General features: G+C 43.3%; 1 protein-coding gene across 3 annotated transcripts; it reads left to right on the top strand.

Annotated features, from left to right (window-relative positions):
• Positions 1 to 3442: 3442 nt before the first annotated feature.
• waslb (WASP like actin nucleation promoting factor b) lies at positions 3443 to 24162 on the top strand. 3 transcript variants are annotated; one of them, XM_030113464.1, is made up of 11 exons: positions 3443 to 3845; positions 12195 to 12329; positions 12535 to 12621; positions 13581 to 13677; positions 15376 to 15399; positions 17579 to 17759; positions 18378 to 18420; positions 19673 to 19826; positions 20668 to 21212; positions 21298 to 21403; positions 21839 to 24162. In XM_030113464.1, the coding sequence occupies exons 1-11, from the start codon at positions 3744 to 3746 to the stop codon at positions 21898 to 21900; spliced, it is 1536 nt and encodes a 511-aa protein (XP_029969324.1). In that variant the 5' UTR covers positions 3443 to 3743; the 3' UTR covers positions 21901 to 24162. The 3 variants fall into 3 exon arrangements, with proteins under 3 accessions (XP_029969324.1, XP_029969325.1, XP_029969326.1); XM_030113465.1 differs by lacking the exon at positions 15376 to 15399; XM_030113466.1 differs by lacking the exons at positions 3443 to 3845; positions 12195 to 12329; positions 12535 to 12621; positions 13581 to 13677; positions 15376 to 15399 and adding an exon at positions 16355 to 17203.
• The last annotated feature ends 986 nt before the right edge of the window (positions 24163 to 25148 follow it).

A 25148-nucleotide genomic window follows, 5' to 3' on the forward strand; every position in this document is an offset into this window, starting at 1 on the left:
GTAAACCATGAAACCACCGTTACAGGATGACAAATAGCAGGATTTAAAAAAAAGGCTGCTGGAAAATCTAGCATATGATGAGTTCAAAACATTTACAGGAATCCACTGTCAGCTAAGCAAGGTGAACTTAAAGTGGGCTGAGAACAAACTCACCGTCAATCATTTTTATCATCGCTGTTGACAGGCAGCTTAAGCACATTCATTTTAAAACAGTACCTTCCTGATGGCTGCTACTTTGGAATAAATATGAAACATTTCAGCAGCTTTTCTGCATGTATATTAGATTATAAATCCATCTTGGTCTAATCAGAGGCAGAATGTCACCCCGTGTGCCCGTTTAAGAGTTTCTGGTTGATGACCCTATCATGACATTTGCAAAATTTCATGTTGAACAGTTTGGAGAGATGCAGAAAGGCCAACTTCATTAAATATTCATCACAAAGCCTTAAGGGAATGTCTTCCTCCAGAATCCAAAATATAATATTCATGTTGTCCCCTCGTTCTCTCATAACCTCAATTCTTCTTTGGTCTTTAAAGTAGGTCAAATAAATGTTTTAAGGGTTGCCCTAGAAGGTTATTTACCGGTGCAAATAACCACTCAAAACACAAACAGCATTAACGTTACACTGCATCTGAATACTGCTGAATTTTATATTGTTTATGTAGCACTGTTAAACATCCACACATTTGTGATTATACGTAAATGCATTAATTATACAATGAAAATATGTCCCTGTTCAGGCTGGTACCACAGACATGCTATCAGCATTGCTAAAGAAGGTCACTTAGGTGTCTTACAAAAGCAGCAGAGTCTGCTCTCGGCTCGCTTCTCTTATGATACGGTGAGTAACTGCATACCAAACACTATTAGCTGTCAGTATCACTGAGATTCAGTGAATGGTGTGTCTGGAGTTTTAATTCTCGCAGAAATAAAATATGCAGAAGTCATTCCACTCATTATGTTTGAATCAAATGGAAAGCCACGACGGCTGTAGTTCTTCTTGGTTTTTGTGGTTATGTAGGCTTGTCGTAAAAAAATGTCATAGCCATTAAAAAGTTTATATGAAACTCATTAAAAATAAAGTCTTTTCAGCAGGTTTCTCTGATAAGAAGAGCAATTTGGCTCATATAGTGGTTTCAAACTAATCCAGAAATAATTTCTCTCAAGTCCAGATTTACCAATGATTCAAATTAAGACCCGTAAAACTATGTCGCTGTGGGTGTCCAGTTCAGTTCTATCTACATAATACCATTTCTTAAGTTCTTTTATGGCGCAAAATCATCATAGAAACTGAGACCAATAAGCAAATAAAGACATATTTGTCCCTCATATTTGTTAAAATGCTACTTAAATGTTTGACTGTTGCTCTGCACCTACAGTACACTCCTTTATTTCTATCAGAAATACTCTTTTTTTTTTCCTCTCTGACACTTTTGTTTTTCCCAGTCACTGATACTAAATACTTTATTCGTCTCACATTTAATCATTCCACTTATAAAAGTGGGATATTCTCTGGCACATTCTAAAGTGAGACAAGGTGGAGTACAGCTACGTTTCTTTAGGTGCTCCTGCACATGCCCGTCAAGTTTTTCCAGTTGGGTGAGTCCTTGTTGCACAGCAGAGGATTTAGGCTGAACCAGGTGGAAGTGCTTGTAAGTAGTCCTCAAGGAGAAGAGCAACAGAAAATACAGAGTGTATGTTCTGGCTGAGGTTCGTAAGACAAGCACAGAATATATTTAACAAAAGCAGAATTAGATTAATAAGTGAGAAATTTATATTTGTCCTGCATTAAAAGCCTGTCACACATGGTATTCTTGATATTCATTCATTTAACTGTAGAAAAAGCAGCTGAACCCCTTAGGGAAGCTTATGTAGATTGCTGTGTTTAGCTCATGTGCAGTATCTCTGACTTGTAACATGTAAACCGGCCATCTCAGTGAGCTACACAGGAACATTCGCAACTTCCACGTTGACTCCATGGGGAAGGACAGGTGGCTTTAATTAACTCACTGTTTGAGACACTCTTGCACATATGCATACATGCTATTTTAAATGCCTGTTATGAATGAAGGAAAAACCATAAAGCCTTGAAACTGAGATGAACACAAAGCATTGTGCAATATTGATGGCCAGCACAGATATACAGGACAAAATGTGTGTCAATGAAAATCTCAAAGAAATTCCTTCATTGTAAACTGATAGAGCGCTCAGATGCAATTTTAATGAACTGTGCCTCGATAATTCAGCATTCAGTTGCATTACATACCAATCTGACAGTCTGTGTTTACATCATTTTGCAGTTGAAGGCTTGTAAAGAGATTTAAATACATTCTGCACCTCAATGTCTTCCAAAATAGTGCAAATGCTTAAAACATTTCCAAGTCATCCTGCAGAGACTGGCCTACTTTTGGAGATGATATAACGCCATCTCATGCTTTGAAATGTGAAGAACTCATCCTAAAAAACATAATCATGAAACTTTTTTTTTTTAGCATAGTACACTGTTTTTGACCCTAAGTGAGCATATTGCACCAGCAGACAGACCCTTAGGTGCATTAGTAAAATATGTACAAGCTATGCACGCTGCCCTTGCTCAAGGTTCCTTTCTGTAGTCTAAAAATGCATGTTTAAATACCGAGCCTCTTGGGGGAGGATTATTATCAATGATGTGTAAATTTTGCAGTGTGTTGGGACAATCAAACATTGTTCTATTTGACAGGAACAATATGGGTGTATCCTGTTCTTATCTTTCTGTCAACGATTCCCTGGACAAAACAAAGAGAGACATACACTTCAAGTATGGGCTGTGTATCAAATCTCTTCTCTGTCATACCCCTGAGGCTATGTATAGGAACTGGAGCAGCCTTAATTTTACTTTGCTTTATTTATGTGCTATTTATAGTCGATTGCAGTGAAAGGAAATGGGTTCGCATGGTCCAAGAAACATTGCATTTCTCAGATTATGTTCCTCATCATGGAAAACTCAAGGCCTTGCTTGCAACTTTTAAGTGAAGCTTTTACATCTCTGACTTTAAATCTTTGGGAGTATGGGGGCCAATCATAATCAGCTTTATAAATCACTTTAAATACTCATTTCAGCTTTGCATTAATCCGTACTTCAATAACTCCTCTCTTGATGTCTTCTGTTTGTACCTTTATTCCTTATCTCCTCCCTTTCTGCACTCACACACATTCCTGTCATAAAAGCCACGGGCGGACAGGACCAAACCATCTCCATGGAGGCCGTCCTGTAAGAGGTGATTTTATTAAGAAGAATTTACTCACATGTATTCCACCAAGACGTGTTAACAACCAAAATATTACATGTGAAACAATATTTCTTTGCTGTGGCGTTGGTTTTGCCGAAGTGATTATGTGGGACAGAGTTGGGAAAAACGTCCTCCCCTATTCCCTAAAAGTGGACTCGTCCCGACACTGCCATGTTGGATGGAACTGGCTCCGGGCTCTCTGGCGGACGGACTTCCCGGGAAAGTTTTCGCCGTTTTCCGTCTTCGCTCAAGTCGCTCCGGTTTTGAACTTATTTTGAGGAGGAGGAGGACGTTGCATTACATTCCCAGACGTCGTGCATTTTCCCGTGGTCTTGTGGACCCCCAGGGACGGGATAGGAGCTAGCCGGTGTGCGGGGTCGGAGGCAGGCCACGGAGGACCGAGGAATTGTTTATGTCTCTTTTGGGATCATCTAACGAGTTACGAGTCGGTGCATTACTTTAAATCGTAAAGGATGAGTGGACATCCGCCACGGCGGCAGGCTAATAGCAGCTCCATGCTCCTGACACCGCAGGAGAACGACATCCTCTTCAACCACCTTGGCAGGAAATGCATCGTAAGTTTTTTTTTTCTCTCCTCATTAAATTGTTTTATGTTAGCAGGCTAAGAGGGGGGAAGCTAATACAGCTCACTTGAGACGGAGAGTTTTGGTGTGTAGTGTGTGTTTGTGGCCTCCATTGTTTTTTGTTTGAGGTTTGTGTTGACTGGGAAGACTGAACTTTGAGAGGTGGGTTTGTTTTGACAGCCGAGGCAGCACCGGGCAGAGCTGGCAGAGGGGCGACACTTGCGTCTCCGCTCAGGACGGGGGCATTTAGCTAAAAACTAGCAAGTTTAAATCAAACCCGGGGCCTGGATCTGTATTGGCTTTACATGAGAACTGAACACACTTGATAACATCAAGGAAATCCTGGAATTCCGCTGTCACTAGCCCCACCACGCCGATCCCAGCGTTGGCAGAGTGGGGTTAACAATCCGGGGTGTCGGGGCTGCTAAATCCATCAGCGCTTAAGCGCTGATTTTTGCACGGGCATTACATAATGTGGCTGAACCTTTTGGTTGTTTTCGGGAAGTGTGCACACTGAGAAGAATGTGCAGAGAAAGTCCTGCTAATGCACGACCTGCCAGTCACAGAATCCCGACTAAAAGGGCGGCGGAGGAACACCTCTGCAGCCAAAACCAACAATGCAATGTCACGACTCGATAGTGACAGATCGTCTGATATTATGTAACGTGTTTAGCATCCAGCTGACTCATCTGTATGCTCCCAGCTCGCACCACGTCTCACCAAAACATATGGAGGGGGGAAAAGGAAATGTTACATCAGACATCCCCAGTAAACACTGCATACACCAAATGTACCAACACTCGTTGTGTTTTGAGAACAATCTCAAGTTTCAAGTCAGGAATAGCCAGATGTTTGGGAAATGTTAAGATTTCCCACAATCCTGAAACGTCTGACTTCTCAAACCTTCATTTATTGTTCAATGAAGCATCATTGAACTGAACTGAACATATATGTATGTATTCATCATGTATGTGTTCATCTTCCTAAACCAAAGCTCCACCCTCTCATCACGATGACTCATTCTGGGTTTTGTGCCAATTAGAAGTAAATCACGTGCATTAGAGCAGGGATGTCAAACACATTTTAGTTCAGAGGCCACATACAGCTTAATTTCATGTTGAGTGGGCTAGACTCATAAAATAGTGCCATTACGTCTTTAAACTTTAATGATAACGTTTTTATTTGTTGTGGTGGATAGTATGCAATCTTACCATGAAACCCTATTTTAACAATACCCCACTGAGCAAAATACAGTGAAATATCCATAAAAACTGTTGCATTATGCATGCTTTTACAAACTCAGACAGAATAGCTTTAAGCTAATACTGGTTTACGAGCACCGGTCTCAGTGGTGTGTTGGGTCTGGTACTCTTAAGAAATTTGCTTTTTGAAAAAAATCACATTTCTTTGATATTTTCATAGTTAGTTTGGTGGCTTGGTGGGCCATGTTGGAGCCTTTTGTGGGTATGTTTGACACCACTTCTTTACAGTTTTGATGGTAAACAAAAGCAAACGTGAGCTCTTTTGTTTGGTTGAGCTTTTACTTTTTTTCATCATGATAAAGTCAATATACCCCCTATCAAAATGTTTCAGTTGTTGTCATCATATGCTGAAATGTATTTCCCCCGTATTTCCTTTGAGCAAAGTTCAGATTAGGTCAATGTAATAGAGTGGGGATAAAGATTAGGCTCACATGACCTTTGAAAAGACCGTTGCATCATGGCATTCAGTAGCCGTTATTAAAGAATAGTGTCCAGTCCTCTGTATTTTCTCATTTCAAACCCAGAGCAACTTCCCGAATTCCCCCCATAATGCTTCAGTAACACTCACTTCACTATAGTAGAACTCATGGGAAGATTCAGGACAATAGGATCAATAGATGTCTTACATTTCTGCTGTGGCTCACCCTCGTCCGAGGTTTGTAACTTTGCACCCAGATTATAAATGTCATTAAATGGAACAAAATTTGAGGCTGTAGAGTCAATGCAGAGAAAGTGATACCTCCAAGACAGTTATCCTCAAGATATTGCTCCTAAAGTGATTTTAAAAGTTTCATATTAATACCGTTTAGATTAATTTAACACAGCGTTTTCAATATAAATGTTGCCACCACTATTAAAGTTTGCCTGTGTTTTCCAATAAAGACAATGGCTGCTGCTCATAATGGAACATTTAGTCAATCCACAGTTGGCACTTGAACCTTAAGCCAATTTGTAGGCAACTCTAGGCCTCAAGTGCCGACGTCCTCCATGTTTTATGTCTCTCCCTGCTTCAGCACACCTCAGTTCGATGTTGACATCTTCATCAAGCTTGTAAAGAAGCCCAGTAACGAGCCCTCATTGCAATCAGGTGTGTTGCAACTGGGAGAGACCTGAAACCTGCAGGACAGCAGCACTCGATCCCCAGAGTTGCCCAACCCAGGCATAAACAGCCATGTGTTGTGGAGTGCTCACCAGATTGATGTGATTGTTGGTGTTTACCTAGAAGATTGATTTTGAATCAATGTATATCTTGGAGAAGTTGCTATGTCTTACTCATCTACCAGTTGTGCTTAGCCAAAGCCATTTTTTTGTCAAAACTCTGAAGTGAAAGCATCACGGAGCAACATTATATCACAGATCACGGACTCTGATCAGATCATAAACTGGGATTCAATTGCAGTCGTAGTCAGATAGTGCCAGTGTAATCAGATAAGAGTTTACATGAATTTTACAATAAATTTGAATCAAATCCACGTAATCTCAGAAAATGCCAACATTTTATAGAAAACACTTGTATTTGTTGCAAAACTGGCACTGGCCAAGACAGTACTTGAGATTGCTCTTTCAGTGTAACTTCTTTTATGATTCCTGTCAACAGGTGACTTCCTCATAGCAATCATTATTTCCTGTTATTGTTAACAGTAAAGGTGGCAGAAAGATCTCTCTTCCTTCTTTGTGTCAGTAATGCTGAACTTACCACATCGACCCAACCGGGCAGTTGGTATCTGAGGTTTCTTTCTGAGTGTGTGTGTGTTGGGAAAGGCCACGCGTCCCGTCCCGTGACACAGCCCACATGAGGTCATACAGTGAAAGGTCCCGCCCCCGTACGTGACCACACAGGTTCTCTCAAGGTGTGTCCCACCGGCTGTGTAACCTGTTAGAAATCCGGTGACGGCGCTCTTCAGGCATCCGGGGCCGGTCGTCGAGCAGCATGCGAGAAGAGACGCGGAATCGGGAACATTCCTGGCAGTCCTACGCTCCTGTGTGTTTGTGCACGTCTTTTCATGCAGTGAGAGACAAAATGTGGGAGTGTGTTTGTGAGACACAAGGAGAGACTGTGTGTGTGTGTCCTTCGCCAATCTAATTAAAATGCCTATCAATGATGTAGAGGTTCACTGATTGCACATTATGTAAGGTACTTATTATGCAGAAAAAGATGGAATCATTCTGTTATTTTTATTCTTCCTTATGCACAAACTTTGCTGCATGAGTGGAACAGCCTCAAAGCAGGAATATTTTGATGTTAGTTTCCTATTTCGTTTTCCTTTGTTTGTCCGAGTTGCCTGATTTTACTTCAGTGGGAGGATTTTGGCTCCATTATGAAAATATTGTCATCACATCGTCTTTGATTTCTTTGGTTACTGTCTGCTAAAAAGAGTCCAAAACCGTGACTTGCAATAAAAAGGAAATATATGTTTCAATGCAGAAGAAAATCTGACTGAATCCAGTTTAAACAAATGTCGATGTCGCTGTTAATCAAAAGAAAGTAATCCACCCGGAATGTCCAGTGTGTCAAACTCGCATAACTTCAAGCACCACATTCAGCCCAGTTTCACCTCAAGTGGGCCAGACTGGTAAAATAGTGCCTTAATAACCTTCTAATTTGAACTTTGAAGTGTCTCTTTATTGTCTCGCAGAGTACATGTGATGAAAATGTATTTTTGTAAAACCAATTAGTACAAAAAATTACTATAGTCTCAACATAAAGCCCAATTTTCATTTTATTTTCTGGTGCAAATTAGCGAAATATCTAAAAAAAAAAAAAACCCAACAAAAATAACATTACACATGTTTTTACAAACCCACTAGTTAATGTTTTACAACTTGTTTGGTGGTTTGGCATTGAAGCCTCTTGCGGGCTGATTTTGGCCCACATGCCTTATGTTTGACACCACTGTTGTCTGTAATATATTCAAGCAAAATCACATTTTGCCCAAAAATGTGATTTATTTCATTTATATATATTTTCATTCACTGTTTGGTGAGATACCTTTTGGTTGATGAATGTGCATATGTCTGAAATAAAATGTGCTTTCAGTGGTGAAGAACGACAGGCTTCTGCGAGGTTACTATATATTATCCATCCTAAGCTCGCTCCAAACGTTCCTGTTTCTACCTGCATGTTGAAATAATTTCATCAGTCATTGTACATTTCAGAGTCAAAGGTTTGAAAAATGCTGAGTGTAGTGTGAAAACAGTGACAAATTATTTTTTTAAAGCTATAAAGATGTTCAACATTTCATTAAGTATTTTTTTTTTGCAGACACAAGCGTTCATGTGTACACATAGTGGTCTTAGTCATTGCTATTCCTCGAGCTGCTTTCACTGTCAGCAACACCGTCTGAAACGGCAAAAGGTGGAAAGAGTCCAATTCGCGCTGAGTGTGTGTGTGTGTGTGTGTGTGTGTGTGTGTGTGCGCAGACTGCCTGATCAGCAGTCCCGTCCTGCAGGAAGTCCCGTGGTCGGCCTCCTCTGGAGATTTGTGCTGCAGAAGGGGAACATGACTCCACTTTTCCTTAACATCCTGCTTTTCTCCCCAATTTTCTCCTCTTCCTCTCTACTGTTTACTCCCATCATACGTCTTCTACACCATCTGTTCCTGTTTTTTTTTTTTTTTTCTGTCATTAATTTCTCTTGTGGATTTCAGCCAATCTTTCAGCCTGTTTTTCATCTCATCTGGCATATCTTTTCTCACTGTATAACACCTCTATCTCTCCTGCTTTGGCTTTTTATTTAATCTCGTCTCTTTCTCTCTCTCTCTCTCACACACACACACACACACACACACACACACACCCCACTGACTGATCTGATGGAGAGGTGTACGAATGCTTAACCTCTGCCGGGATGCGGTGACCAAATGATCTGAGGATGACATTCAAAGCAAAAGAGACATAATTGAGCACTACTGAAATGTCACAGCCCTTCTTAGCCACAAAGAGGCGAAGCACATCCTTTGTTGGGCTGAGTGGTCTTCTGAGATTTTGTCAATTCGCTGCAGCTTGAGCCTTTTAAGATGAAAGTGTAAGACGATAAAGAGAAACTCGCTTCATTGCGAAAACGCAATTTGACTTAAATGTCAGGGTTTGCACTTTGTATGTTTTTACTTTGTGTTTCTTGGTGGAAATTCAGGCATAAACATTTTTACAATGAATATTTCACATTGAAGAGAATGACTTAATTTTCTTCTTCTAACTATAGGAACCTGATCTATAATGTCATCTTTTTTTTTTTTTGCTAGTTCAGGCTGTTGCACAGTTTTTTAATCCATCTTTTGTTGTTGTCCTTTAAAATCTTGTGATTGCATAAGTAGAGGATTTTCCAGCCACAGGTGAATTTAAGACACCTCACCAAAAGTGACACTTTGTCTTCTTCTTAAATGGACTTTAAGAGTTCAGAAAAGGAGAAGGGCTTAACTGCTGAGTCTTAATGGTGATAACTGTGCAGGTGAGTGTGCAGACACTTTGTGCCGGGTTGACTCATTGACTCTTATGTCATTATAGATGTAATAGCTGATCACGTTTAAGAAGTGCGTGAGGAAGGGTTTGTTCGGGCTTGTGTTTTTGCTGGGTTTGTGGTGACACCACGCACACACATGTGCACACAAACACACTCAGAGCTCCACTTCCCTCCAGCCTTTGACCCTGTCAGGAGCAATCAGAGCTCCACGGGCAGATGAAACCATAGGGCCTCGAACCGAGAGACTCCATTACAGGCAAAAACAATGCATCTGACAGCACAGTTGATTCTTTTGCCATGGATTCACATATCTGAGCTCTTTAGCTAAACAATTAAGATGCACATAGATGTGCAGGAGAAGTCTTCATAAGATGTTGAAGTTCCTTTTGTCTCGACAACTGTCTCAGATTGGTGCCTATTAAACAGCTAATAGCTGCCATTTAGACGGTTTCAATCAAAAGAGTGGCGTGTTGTGTCAGCCAGCCGGTCCCTGCCATCATAATCACCCCCTGGTGTGGCGAGCAGCGCCTTCTGTCCAGGGTGTCGCTGGCACTGCTTTTAAAGAATCTCCACCTCAGCTGTCAGTGCGTGCGGAAGCGTCGGAGCTCCTGTGTTCAGGAGTGCAAAGTGAGTCGTGCAGGCCTCGCAAATCGGATCGCTTTCGGACTAATTTCGCCCCTTTCCAGTCTGGACCCGGATGTTTTTTTTTTTTTATTCATCTCCGTCGCCAGCTCCCAGGTAGCCCAGTGATTTCACTTGTTTCTATTAACAATTAGCGAGCACGCTCATTCACTCAGTTCATTCTTCGCTTCTGCATCTTTTTTTTTTTTCTGCTCTCTTTGATTTTGTCTTGGCTGTCTTTGGTGTGCCAGAATAGAAACAAGCACGAGACAAATGTGTGAAAACATAGCCAATAGCCAAAAAGTAAAAAGACAACCTTGATGCTACCCATTGGACTTTGGAATAGCAGCACACAAAACACTCCCTTTAGAGGCAGATGTAACATGAATAGTTTGAATGACCCATTAGTGACACAAAGCATTGCGATCTATAGCTATACACATGGGAGAAGGTGAAATTGTATCACAGTAACGCTGACATTTCTCACACTCATAAGTGGAAATGGCTATCTATTCCCTCAGACCCTAAACAACACATTTACACCTGATACACCTTCGTACTGTACGTTGTGTTCAAATACACAGTAATTCCTGGAATTATGTAAAGTTGAAAAAAATCCCAGAAGCCTCAGCAGGAATTTCCTCCCATCCTGCCTCTGCTTCCATGCAATGTGTGTTAATGACGGTGAACTCTGACCTGTCAGTGCGGCAGAAACCCCGCCGAAACATGTGGAAGCTGGTCTGGTCTCAGGACTTTTAGTGCGGTGCGGGTGTGTTTTTAACATGTCTGCAGTCCCCATCTTCAGAGAAATGTGTGTGTTCACCAGTAATTCATTTTTAAAAAAGAAAAAAGTGTGTTAATTGTTACAAGATGTGGCTGCATTTGCAGACTTCGCCACGGTGTAGCTCGTCTTCTCTAACTCAGTTTTTGTTTCTTCTTGATCGCCTGCTTTGTTTCACTGAAGAGGACTTGCGTCCTGCTGCCGTCAGATTTCTTGTAGAACACTTGTCAATGATTGACTTAGCAATAACTGCGGAGCTGCAGCTCCCCTGCCATTATGTCATTAAGGTGTTATGTGTTCGCGCTCCCCGTCAGTATTGTGTGGCACTTTGTGTTTAGTCAACACGAAGGTGTGCGTGCATTCTCCACCAATTCAACAGCCACTGACTTCTCGCCTCGCTCTTACTTTCAAGTTTGAGTTTGTCTGGTGAAAGGTTTAACTTGAGTGTGGAACAGAGCGCAGCATCGTGTGGCAGTAGTATCAGATTGGGTAAAGGGTGTGAAATCGTAGATCAGGAGCAGCATAGAGTGCATAATAACCCTTCAAATAAATGTTTTATTGAGATCTTTTCAGAAAATCCCAACAGGCCTGAAGGAAAATGAAGTTGGCATAACGTTGAAAAAAGAATGACTCTTCCTGTCAAACACAATGAAATGATGCCCATATTTTCTTATCAAATGTTGCATTGAAAAATATTCTTTAAAAATCTTTCTGGTGTTTCTCTTCAGCTCCTTAAGACGTATGATTTCTGAAACCTTAAGAAAACTTTTTTCTTTTCTTCCCAAATACTGTCCTTGAAGTATAGATTTGGTGCTAATAATCCTTTCCACTTTGCTGGATTAGACACTCTGGCAGGCCACTTTCTGCCCTTAAACCGTATGTTTGACAACCTGCTCTAAATGAATATGGTGAATTCTTCTAAAAGTGTTGAAAAGAAAACAAAAAACACATTGACACATTTCATTTAACACCATTTGCTGAGTCTGGCTCTGAAGCAAAGCGGCCGTCTGCTGCACGTGACAGCCACTCTGCTTCCCCCTACTGGTGTCATCAGCACAGGAAGTATGAGCCAATTTAATGTGTTATTGACTTGTCCAGAATTTTGTTTATGATCCTTAAAATAATTTATTTTTTTAACTTTGCTCATTGTTTGAGTCAATCCCATGTGGTTTTGTGGTCTGGACATATCTAACCCTTTTCCCCTGTCCCTCCCTGCAGTCGTTGTCCTCGGCCGTGGTCCAGGTGTTCACAGCAGACAGGAACTCCAGCTGGAACAAGCGATGCTGCGGGGTGGCCTGTCTGGTCAAAGACAACCCTCAGCGCTCCTACTTCATCAGGGTTCTTGACATCAAGGTAGGCACACACACACCGGGGAGCGACGCTTTATGTAGATCGACATCTTAGTGGTTCATCCACATCATAAATCCTACAAGACTGCAGTTAATGTGAGTGCTGGTTTACCTTAATTAAGTGTAAGAAGACATTATATGTTTTTATAGCTCTGAGCTATTGTTAAACACTTTCTTGCTCTCTCTCTCTCTCTCCCTCTCTCTCTCAGGATGGCAGGATGATGTTTGAACAGGAGCTCTACAACAACTTCAGCACCTCCACTCCTAGACCCTACTTCATCACGTTTGCTGGAGATGTAAGTTCTCCCTCTTCGCAACTTCTTGCATTTCTTTTCTTTTCTTTCAATGATTCAAGAAAGTTTACTTGCTAATTTGTTTGTCTTCAAATTAATGTAGTTCGAGAGTAGAGAAAGGATTATGAAGAACAATGTTGAAGTCAGTGATACATTAAAAAAACTCCTCTTGAGTTGTGTTCTCTATTAAGTAATCTGGCGCAATGAGGTCTCATTTCAAATGCCATTACAGGTGCAACAACCACAGCATATTTAATACTAAAAGATATTTTAAAAAACAGTTACGAGTCCCCATGAAGCTTGCAGAATTAGCTCTTTAGATTAAGATGTCCTGAAGGACGTGAATCAAAATTAAAACCGTCAAAACGTCTCTGCGTTGGCACATTGTACATTTCACTGGGTCATGAATCCGCAACCTCTTTTGTAAGGCGTGACTCTGTTCCTTCAATCAGACAAAGAGCTCCTGTCATTTCATAAGCACACTCACCGATTCATAATAGATCAATCGGGACGCTTTGTCCTTTCAGGATCCAGTTTGTAGGATTAGAATTTACCAGATTAAATGAGTTTCGGTTCACCATTTATGTACATGCTTGTGAAAACATGTCGACATTAGTCACAGTTCAGCAGTGAACACGACTCGGAGAAACTGTCTTTGGAATAATGATCTGAGACAAAACAGCTTCCAGGTTTGGATTCCACAATCCAACTACTTTTCCAGTCGAGTCGTAGCTCGGTGTCGTATCTAGAAGCCCCTTTGTTTTGGGAGCAAACATGTTGCTGCTGGACAGAGCAGCTCAGACTGAAGCAGACCATGAGGTATGCAGGGCTGCTGAGCGTTCTCTGTGGACACTTCAAGGACATCAGTCTGGAAAATCTGTCACGAAATGTTATTAAATGAGTTTGTTGATGACTCTCGAGTAGAGTAACGAATTGCATTTTGTGCTGCTCTGTGTTGACAGACGTGTCAAGTGGGTCTGAACTTCGCCCATGAAGAGGAATCGAAGCGTTTCCAGGGCCAGCTATCAGAGCTGCTGGGAAGAAGACAGAGGAAAACCGGTACCGGCTGCTAACACACCCAGAGACCTTAGCTACTGACTCACCCCGCGGACATGAAGCGGCACGATCAGGAATTGATTACCTTGTGTTTTGAAAGAACTGCTCAAAGAGTGCAGTCAGACGAAGCACAAGATACATCTGATTTCTGATCGCGTCAGTTTACGTCACCGACGGGTTACAGAGCTGGCCAAAAAAAAAAAAACAAAGGTCATAATTGATGTAGGAAGTACCGCATTGGTCTGAATATAAGAGGACGTCCTCCTTTTACAAGCTTCCTATAGCCGTCCATTTTCTTTCTTTTTTTTTTTCTCTTTTTTTTTTTTTTGCCTGGCTCTGTTACCCATCTCTGTTGTTCCTGTCCTGACTTACAGCAAATCTCCTCCTGTCCTGTCTTTCAAGAAATCTAGACCGAGACCTTCTGAATCTTTATATGAAAGCAAACGTCACTGAAACGATCCACTACAGCATTGCACCATGTCTTTTAGAAACGTTATGCCGACTGGCCCAATGGGGGTGCTGCAGTTTCAGGTCTGAAATGTGCAAAAGAAACTGATTTGCCTCAGAAGTCCAACATCTTCAGGGGTGGCTTGTAAAGACTTATTCTAATGGTTTCCAGAGGCGCTTTACTAGATTTTCACTTCAGTATGTTATTATTCTCTCTCGGCTTTTTTAAAACTGGATCATTACTTATTTTAGCTTCCAGGAGGCTAAAAAAAAAAGGTTTAATTCAACTTTAAAAAGTCTTGTCTTTCAGTTTTTAAGTTCAGGTGCTGACGTTGACTCAGTAAAGAAGTTAAATCAGGACTTTTACAAGTATTTCGAGTCAATCATCCATCTATCTAAATAAGTAAGGAATTTGAGAACTTTTGCTAACTCTGATGATTTGTGTGAGGCGACGCCTTGCAAGTTTTTTTTCTTCTTCTTCCTCAAACCTGCTTCAAAATAGTTGAACTTGTTCAGTCAGAAGTGGAACATCCTGCAGCTTTCCCCATGCACAAAGCAAAGTGCCGCGGAAGCGTTCAGAATGCGTGATACAAATGATTTGTGAGCAGCAGATTGAAAACAGGCACACTCCTTATTGCTCCTGGTGCCTCGACTTTTTCTCGTCATCATCTTCTTGATTGAAGCCGCCGGTCTCCTCCTTCTGCGGATCATTTCCTGACCTTTCCGATGGACCGCTCGCCGCCCTCTTTCCCTCTCAGCCCTCCGCATCGGCTGCCTAATCTCGTCGACAAGGCTTCTAAACTGGAAAACCGAAACGCTGAGTGTTTGGAAGTGTGTGGATATGTGTGTGTGTGTGTGTGTGTGTGTGTGTGTGTTTATAACCCTTACATTAGTAATTCTAACTTTACTGCATTAGTTCACTTCTGATGTTTTTATTCTTTGTATAATGAGACCATACAGACAGAAGGTTATGTGTACTGTCTTTTAGACTTGTCAGTGTATGTGCGGTGTATGTGTGTGTGCTTCCCGTCTGCTCAATACACTAACCGTTTGCTCGGCAACATTTCTTCTGAACAACGCTTCAGTCTGTGCAGCTCGCACACGATCCCGCCAAGTTCTTCCCTCACAACGCAAACCAACTCCTCCCTCCGTCCCTCTGCGCCCTGCCGCACTCCTCCTCTTCTCATTAACACACGCCGCCCGTCACTCACGCAGCGCAGACTTATAACAATGTTAATTTGTTTGTGTTCACAGAGAAGAGACGCGACCCTGTCAATGGTACGTTTTTCCCTCCACTGTTCTCTTCAAAAAGTATGACAAGTGTAAAACCAGAGTCAGACCCGCGCCTGATGGCACCGGCAAAACATCTCTCGCCATCTGCTCAGAACGTCAAGGAGGCGGAGTCCGGGGGATGATTCCTTTTCCCGGGCCGCGGTGGAAACTTAGCAGTCGACATGGCGTTTCGTATTTTGTGTGGAAAACACCAACAGTCCAGTGTACACAAAGAAAAGCTGTGAAGAGCTGAGCCAGCACGATCTTTCCTGTTCATATAAGAAAAAGAATGGAGTCGACTCATTTTCTGGACATCAGCTGGAAAAACATGGACGGCTTTTATGTGGAGTTATGTGAAGTCTGACCTCAGGAAATAGCTGCTGTTCATTATACTTCTTTTTTTTTTTTCTCTCATTTAGTTTTCTAGATAAGAACAAGATGTGGAAAATCCATAAATTTAGGGTTGAGAACGTCTAAAAAAAACTCCTCCTCTGGTGTGTGTAACTTTGGTTCTAGGCCAGAATGGTTGAAATCCAGTGGGACAGAAACTTGACTGCGTTGACATCCTGAGTCTGTGATTACATCTGGGATAATGTCATGTGACGGCGCCCTGCAGGGGAGCCCTTCGTGGCGTCATTCCGCCACTGATGAGTAAACAGATGGAGCGCTTTTGCGGCTATGTTGTGTTGTTTGGACTGGCCTGTTTGAGACGGCACAAGATAAACTCGTTTTAAACCGTCAAGAGGCCGTCTGTGTGTGTGTGTGTGCATGCAGCTGTGGAGAGGGTGTAACAACGCACATGACACGAGTGTTTAGCTGATGCTCATGGTTCTTGGTTCTTCTCCAGACAAATTTGTTATGCTGGAGTGTCTTCTCCCTGGCTCTTATCATCACTCTGTTCCTGTTTTTTTTTCTCACTCATTCTTTCGCTGCAGTCGTTCGTCATGTTTTTCAAACCCCGGAGATTATTGTGGGATTAAGGCATAGACGGGTTTTAATGGTTACGTAAAATCCTGCAGCACATCCAGAATAATTTGCCGGGATTAGATCCGCTTGCGTCGTTTTGCAGGGGAAGGGGAGGAGGTAGTAGTGGAGGTGGGCGGAGACACGATAACAGCAAACCAATCCAAGTTTGATAATCTGACAGTGGGGAGTAGAGGCGGAGGATGAGTAAACCGAGCGGGAGCTGGCTCTGCGCTTCTATGATGGCATTGCTGGACATTCGCCTTCCAGACCCAGACAGGAAGCATCCCGCCACCCCGATGAGGATGTTAATGCAGTGAATGAGGAGTCTGGTCATCAGCAAGTTGGCCTTGCGGAGGTTATTTTGTTTTGCTCCGGACAACTTGGAGACGGATCTTCGACTTCCAGGACAGCAGAACGACTTCCTCTGTTGGGCTTAAGCAGCGTCACTGCGTCCCTCATGTCCAGCCACCAGCCACAATGATGTTCTGCACCACCTTCCTCTCTGCGCCCTCCGAGGAAGTCAACTGCGAGCGTGGAGGAGGAGGAGGAGAAGGAGGAGCGACTCTGGGAGGCCCGGGGAGTTGCCTGTCGTCTCTGCACTGCCTGGTCCTCCCCCAGGATGAACTGTACCCGTCTCTCTCCGTCCCCACCGCTCGCCTCTCCATCTGCACGGAAGACCGCTCGCGCGGCCTGCTGGGCTCGGTGCTCCTGGACGTGGGCGTGGCCGCCTGCGGCGCCCGAGGCGGCAGATGCATTTGGGACAAGATGAGAAGGCGGCGCAGTCGGTCGGCCTCGCCCTCACCCAGCAAAACCCCGAAAAGCCCGTGTAGCGAGAGCGCTCGAGGTGTGTGTGTGTGCACCCGCTGAGATCGGCGCGCTGTTGTTTTTTTTGGAAATGTGCAGTCATGCGTTGAAGACCTCCTCATCTAATGGCCTCTTTCTCATCAACACTCTCAGCCCTCTGTGCAGCACGCCGGCTGGAGGAGTCATTAAATAACGGATTACATAATTTAAATAAACGACATTGCTGGCCCTGAAAATTCCCGTGCTTCTCTGTCCAGCTGCAGCAGGGTCACTTGTCATGGAATACAGCTCATTAAATACTTTTATCTGCAACTTGGAAATCGTTTTAGATTCCATGAGAACAAGTCATTTCTGTGTTTCAGGACCGAACCGTCACGTAAATTAACTGTGGTTCTGTCTTCTTATTTTCTCCCAGGACCGGCGTTGCCCATGGCCACTGTCGACATCAGAAACCCGGAGATCAACAGCATTCACCGTTTCCACAACTCCCAGGTGAACAACATCGTGCACTCTCCCTTCCCCAAGAGGGAGAAGAAGAACAAAGGGAAGAAGAAGAGGCTGACCAAGGCAGACATCGGCACGCCGAGCAACTTCCAGTGAGTCCCTGCAGGAAACTCTGACCGGAGCTGAGTTCTGAATGGGTTTGATCTTTTTCCTCAGTAGATTTCCCAGCATTTATTTCTGCTCTGCCTTAAGTTATTTTCTGATTTTACATAAACACTGTTATCATTCAGTTTCATGTAGAAACAGGACACAGTATCCTACAGAAGTGGTTCCAAACCTGACTGGGACAAACTTCGAGTAAAAATCAAACTATGAGACTTTCTTGAGTCCAGATCAGTCCTAAGAAACTTTGATTTGGAGATCAGAGGTCAGAAGAGATTTGTAGTCTTTCCTAGAAGCTATCTATGAGCCCCGGCAGGAAATGGTTCGGAATCTGACCTAATGGGCAGTAATCCAGCCTGACTTTGCTCCGAGTGCTGTCCTATGGAATATGTAGGGAGGATTAGTAACACAGAAAGATGTCACTGTGCTGAGGCTCATATCACAGCTGGGACATCCCAGTGAGAAACACAGATGTTCTCCCTGGATTTATAGTAAACGACTAATTGACCTTCATGTTATCTCCCTCTTAGTGTCAGTCTGTGAAGCATGATCTACAGCACACCAGTCCCTCTTAACACATCTGTTTTGACCTTTTTTTCCCCCCACAGGCACATTGGACATGTAGGATGGGATCCGAACACAGGCTTCGATGTAAGCAGCACAACACTCATATTAATATCTCTGCATGTTTCACAGTGTGTGACTTCTAGGCAGTTCTTTAACTGATCCATTTGCCAGTCAAGCAGCCCAGTGATTTAAAAAAAAAAAAAAGTAAGATGTGCTTTGTAATATAAAGCCGAGCTGCCCGGCCAAGTCATCAGCAGCGTTACACAAGGAGATTTCGGAGGGAGGAGAATCGACCTGCATCTGCATAATCCATGGACCCGTTCCCAAAAAACATCATCAGTAATTATGCCTGATTCTGGATGATGGCTATGAGATCATACAGGTCAGGGAGAGGGAAAAAAAAACAAGTTCAAATGATGTGAGTTTCCCAAATTAATGCTTTCAAGGACTTAGATTGATTTTAGAAGGTGACGTCAGTTGAGCAAAGCTCCCCCCCCCAATCTCAAACTCTCAGCCTGCTAAAGCTGAGCCACAAATGAGCGGATCCTCCAAAATGAAGGGATGAATTTTATTTTATAATCTTAATAGCTAAGCTTCCTCTGCTCTTTTCCATCCTTACCACAGGAGATAAAAATCAAATCTCCTCTTTGAAAAGTGAAAGTTAAAACTTCCTATGTTTAAAAGGATGATTGCTCTACTTTTTGCAGTCATAACTTCGGTCATGGTGGAAGCTAGAGAGATAGCTTTAAAATCCTCAAAGGATTTCAATATCTGTTTTGGAGAACATGTGACACGCTGGTGTCACACAGCCATGACACCACCAGGGGGCAGTGTCATGACTGCAATCCTGGCTTCTCTCTTTTATATAGATTTAGTCAGGATGTGTAATCACGGAAAGTGGCAGCTCACATTCGAGCCTTTCTTTTCTTTCCTTTCTGTGCTGTGCCTCTCACTCCGACTGGAGTCAACTCTTAACGTCTCACTCGCACAATGTGCAACCAGGCTGCAGCGCTGAGTCACACAACGTATAGAGCAGGGGATTGTGTGCGCGTGTGTGGGCAGGGATGAACTCATACTCTGCAAAAACTGCTTAATAAATGGGAAAAAAGCCGCCAGTGGAGGAGTTTGTTTGGACTACAAGATGTGGATTCTGAAAACAGCCTTTATGTTCATGTGGATTTGTGGCTGCAGCTGGAGGTTTAGTATATTAAAAAGAGTGTTTAAGGTTGTAAGATTGATATGGCTTGGCCTGGGCAGCCCATTTAAGAACAAACTGTATTGTTAGATTGTATTGTTTGATGTCTGAAATGTCAAGTCTCTGTCCGTTTCTCCTCAGCTGAACAACTTGGACCCGGAGCTGAAGAATCTGTTCGATATGTGCGGCATCTCTGAGGCCCAGCTGAAAGACAAGGAGACCTCCAAGGTCATCTACGACTTCATCGAGAAGAAGGGAGGCGTGGAAGCCGTCAAGAACGAGCTGCGGAGACAAGGTGGATCACCTCGCGAACGGCATTCAGCTTCCTGAGTGACGTCTTTTTTTTTTGCAGGGCTCTCATCTTGTTGCAAATGTGTTTAACGGGCCGGTTGTCAGTCAAAGACAATCTAACCAGTGTGGTGGTTTTATCCTCAGGTCCGCCCAGGTGGAGTGGTAGGTTTCCATGCATGACCTGCTGTGACCTCTGACTGCATGTAGAGCAAACCTATGAACTCCAGCTGTGTGAAGTCTTTGCAGTTACCTCTCTAGTGAAACCTTTGCTGTTTCGTTTTCGTTTTTTGTTTTTTTCTGCACTTGATCGTCTGAGACAGCTGGAGACGTATCGAAACCGATATTTATTCTGAAAACCTCATAACTCTCGTCGCAATCCTAACGTGCAGACCCGTAGTCTTCTGGTTGATCACATTTCAGGCTCTTTTGCATGCGACGTGATGCTTTTGATGTCAGTGAAGCAGATTGTCCTGACAGGAGATTGTAGATTCACTTTTGACTTTTCCGAATTAGGAATCTGCTTTTGAAGTCCCGTTTTTCTCAGTTCAGGCCTTTGTTGTTTATTTTTCAATCAGATTTCCTCTAACAACATTAACACAAGTTGCAGTTGAGAAGGCTGCCCCCTGTGGCGAAACTCTGTAATTGCATGGCTTGGCAGCAGCAAGAATTGGGGGATTTACAAGCATTTTGGAATGAGATGCAGTGAAATCTTGAGTGATCCTCCAGCTGTGCGTCCAGAGGAAACCGTCTGCGGACGTGAAGTGGAGGAAACGGAGACGAGGACGTTGATCCGTGTGAAGTCTGAACCATGTTTGTTGACTCTTGTTTGTCCTCTCGCCCCGCAGCTCCTCCTCCACCTCCATCCAGAAGCGGCCCTCCGCCGCCGCCGCCGCCGCCGCACCACGGCTCGGCCCCGCCTCCCCCTCCCCCCGCCCGCGGGCGAGGCATGCCGCCGCCGCCGCCCCCCTCCCGGGCGCCCGTCTCCGCGCCGCCGCCTCCCCCGCCGTCCCGGCCGGGCATGTCCGCACCCCCGCCTCCCCCGCCCAGCCGAGGCTCCCTCCCACTGCCGCCTCCGCCGGCGCACGCCTCCTTCCCAGTGGCGGCGGCACCGCCGCCACCCCCTCCGCCCCCCGCCGTCCCGTCCGGTTTCGGCGTGCCCGCCCCCCCTCCCCCTCCTCCCCCGCCGCCGGGGCCCCCGCCTCCCGCTCCCCCGCCCTTGGAGGCTAACGGAGGGGACGGCGGCCCGCCCTCGTCTGGGAAGTCGGCCCTTCTGAGCCAGATCCGGGAGGGGACGCAGCTGAAGAAGGTGGAGCAGAAGGACCGGCCGGTGTCCTCCACCGGGCGGGACGCGCTCCTCGACCAGATCCGACAGGGCATCCAGCTCAAACCTGTAAACACCCCACCGCCGCACCGTTCGTCTCTCCTCCGGCTGGGCAGACCGGCGGCGCTTTAACGGCTCCTCCTTGTCTTCGCAGAGGGAAGATAACACCGACGCGCCGGCGGCGCCGGCCCCCTCGGCGGGCATCGTGGGAGCGCTGATGGAGGTGATGCAAAAAAGGAGCCGAGCCATTCATTCTTCAGGTAAACACAAAGCAGGGACACGAATCAGCCACGTTACCCCGGTTTATTGAAGAATTGCTTCGTTTTAGCACATTGAAGTCTGATGAATAAATGAATTCAGTGACGTTCCTCTGAAATCGTCCTTTAAAGTAATGAAGGTCGTTGAACTCAAACAGGCTCAGTTTGAGGTGTAGAACTCTGGAGAGGCGTTTCTGGGTGATTTAATTAAAGGGTCGTCTGCCGTCTGAGGAGTTTAAATTGTTTGGAGAAGTCCAGCCAGCCTCCAGACATTATGTCATTTAAAGTCAGTCGCTATTTAAAGTCACTTTTTTTTTTTTTTTTTAAGCTGAACTTTCACCACTTCCTGATTGGTCTCAAACATCCTCCTTCGAGTAAGACAAGTCGAATTTTTTTCCTGCCGCTTTATTTCCCATGAATGTCTACTTCTTTTCGCAGATGAGGATGATGACGACGACGACGACGAGGACTTTGACGATGAAGACGAATGGGAGGATTAGCTCCGCCCTCCAGATCCCCCGGATGGTCATGACACTAAAACGATGTTCTTGTCTGTCTAAAAAAAAAAAAAACAAACAAACAAAAAAAATCTTTAATTTCAAAATTCTAAGTGTAAATGTTCTGTTTTTGCTGTATATTTTTGTTGCCTTTATGCTTTTTTTTTTAATTCTGTGCAATACCTCATTCTGTAAATGTTTGTCTTTTTTTTTTTTTTCATCTTCGGTTGTTGCTTCTTTCTCTTTGGTCTTCGCTCCGTCTCTCCGCCACCGATCGCTTCGTCTTTCCTTTTATCTGTAATTTGTGCTTCTGTTTTTGTTTTGTTTTTTTCCCCTTCCCTCCATCACCGTGTCTCTTTCTCCTCCACCCACGCCTCCCCCCCCCCCCCCCCCTCCTCCTTCTCCATCCACTCTGTTTATCACCTCCATCTGTCACTACTCGGCCATATTTCGTCTCCGCTGCCTCTCGTCACACATGTTGCCTCCCGTCTTCCCACTCCTCACGTTCACATGCAATTTCAAATCGTCTCTCCAGTGTTTTTTTGTTTTTTTGTTTTTTTTTTTTTGGTCGCGTGTGAGGGTCAGTGATCGAAGACAGAACAAGTTGCCACAACTCTTTAACTAATTGTGTTAATTGTGTCATCCTTGTTGGACAGGAGGTAAAATAATTAACTATTTTCATATCCTAATGCTCTGTAGTTTATTTTTACGTATTCAAATGACTCTAGTTTAGCACCCATATTTTCTTAAGGACAAAGAAGAAGAAGCGCTCTCTCTGGACTTCATTTGCTGTGGACTGTAAATTTGCTCCAGAATTTTTTGAGTCTCTTATATTTTTGCACAGATCAAGAGAGGAAGACTCGCTGCATGAATACAGGACATTTTGCAGGTCTGCGGCATTACGAAACACACACACACACACGCGCGCGCGCGCGCACACACACATGCTTTAAATAATGAGACAACACACTCGGGACTAAGCGTTTTTCACCATTAACGTTCAACACTACCATCTGTACACAAAAGCAGGTAATCCAGTGTTGCCCCTGTTTTTTTTTTTTTTTTTTTTGCTGAATTTCATTTTCATTTCACTGTCACACTACAGATTCAATTGATTTGTCCTTTTTTTGTTTGCTTTTCCTTTTTTTTTTTTTTTTTAAGCGACAAGCAGACTGTTAACAGAGGCCTGTTTGTTGGAATCAGGAATAAAGTCATTTTAGTTTCACACACCCGGATGCTCACAATGGGTCCATATGCTCAGTTACTGCACAGAAACAGCAGGGAGAAACTTTTTTTTTCTCTCTCTCTCTCTCTCTCTCTCTCTCTCTCTCTCTCTCCCTGTTGTGGAAATTAAAGCTGACATTATAGGGAATTATATATATATAATCATGGCATTTTTCAAAGGAGTATCAATGTGGTTTAAACTAATACATGTTGTATGATCTCAGACTGGGTGATATAATGCAAACAACTGTTTACACACACACACACACCTGTTGGCCATTTTATTAGGTACACTACTGCGCCGTAGTGGAAGATGTATCCGATACAGTTGAGCATTACTGCGGACTACAGTCTGAATAGTTTTAATAGATGTAGTCAAAACTGTATACCTTAATAAAGTGGCTGCTGACTGTTATGTAACATTTTCCTGAAATACTTTCCTTTTGGGAGGACATTGCTTTCAAAATCTTCCTGAAATTATGCATAAAAAAAAAAAATCAGTTTTTGTTGTGATAAATAAATGCAATGGCATGGTTTTTTTTTTTTTTTTCTAAAAACAGCAAAATAGGAAAATTCGTAGGCAATAGTAGACTTTGGTCATATCTTTGTTTTCCAAAAAGTCCAAAGTTACTAACCACGTCGATTCATTTTTTTCATCGTTAGATCGACTCTGTATTGTCAAACAATAGCTGATTTACTAAAATCTTATGTTAGCCGACATATCCTCTCTGATTCTGGGCTTTAGTAATGGTTAAGATAAGGATTAAGCATTTTAAGAATACCATTGGTAGAAAATTGAACTTTTCTTGAGTCTGTAAATCTAAAGCTAGCTGTACGCTCACAGGCTAAGAGAAAAGCTTCGGTAACTTTAAAAAATGGGGTTTATCCTCTCATAAGATTGTATTGGCTTGCTTTAAATATCTATTTTGAAAGGTAACAGAGCCATTAAGTGCTGCTTTTGTTCCTCTGGTAGCTGTTTGCTACACTGAAACTAAAAAAAAAAAAAAAAGTTTTTGACTTAAGAGTGCATTTTGTTTGTTTTAATCCTGAGAATAAGACATTTCTTCAACGCCTCTACTTGCATACACGTAGCTTTTTAGGCCTAAACTTTAGCAGTCTAGATGTTGGATATTAAATTTGCCATCATACCCAACACGGTGATTCTCTGTGACAAATATCCAAATGAGGAAATGTTCTCAAACGTGTAGAGAAGTCATTTCGTTTCCATCGTTTCTTCTGCTTACTGGTATCAGGCAGTCTTTGGGTTCCAGCCACAGTCTTAACTGCTTGGAAAGGACAAACTCGGCCATGTTTTTTGTTGGTTTTTTTTTGCTCATGTTAGCTTCTGTCAGTAACTCAGTGAAAAAGGTGTTATGGACGCCAATGGGCATGTAATGAACTCTCACATTGTACACTCCAATAAAAAGTCAATATTTACATACTTTCGGTATTTGGGTGTCTTTTGCCTGTTCAGTGTGTATTTTGAGCTTTCTGCATCTGTGACCCTGTTTAAACCCTTTGTGACTGAGACGGAGGAGTGAGGAAGTAAAAAAAAAAAAAAAAAAGATATTTTTAGAGCTGGCCACAACAATTCTATGCCCCGACCATTTATTTTTAGTTAATGTTCACATCAGCTGACCGTGTATCAGTTCACTCTGCTTAAGAGAGGGATTAGAGCAGGTATGGTACTTTCCACTACAATGTGAAACAACGATGGAACGGGGACGGTTTCTAAAGGAATAATGATGCAGTTATTCTTAACTTGGTTTATTTGGAAATTGGGAATACTGGTAAAAATGCATTGTTTGAAAATGGCGAATGCCGGGCCTGTCGGGAATTTATATATTCAAAATTAGCGCAGTAAATAGATGTAGTGTCTCCATCCGCTGCAGTGGACACCAAAGTAAACGGTCTGGATGTGGGATGCGTAGCTTGGTGTGAGCGGCATACATTAAACCTCTCCTACACAGCGTGTTCTGTGTGGACCGCGGACGCCTCTGTGCATCCTGCACGTGTGAATTCAGCAT

The sequence above is a fragment of the Salarias fasciatus genome, chromosome 17 (assembly GCF_902148845.1).
Source record: "Salarias fasciatus chromosome 17, fSalaFa1.1, whole genome shotgun sequence".
In the NCBI taxonomy this organism is placed as follows: Eukaryota; Metazoa; Chordata; class Actinopteri; order Blenniiformes; family Blenniidae; genus Salarias; species Salarias fasciatus.

Coding starts and splice junctions, on each gene's coding strand:
- waslb (XM_030113464.1), top strand. CDS start 3,744: ATGAGTGGACATCCGCCACGGCGGCAGGCTAATAGCAGCTCCATGCTC. Junction 3,846..12,194: donor ACCTTGGCAGGAAATGCATC/GTAAGTTTTTTT, acceptor CCCTCCCTGCAG/TCGTTGTCCTCGGCCGTGGT. Junction 19,827..20,667: donor GAACGAGCTGCGGAGACAAG/GTGGATCACCTC, acceptor CTCGCCCCGCAG/CTCCTCCTCCACCTCCATCC.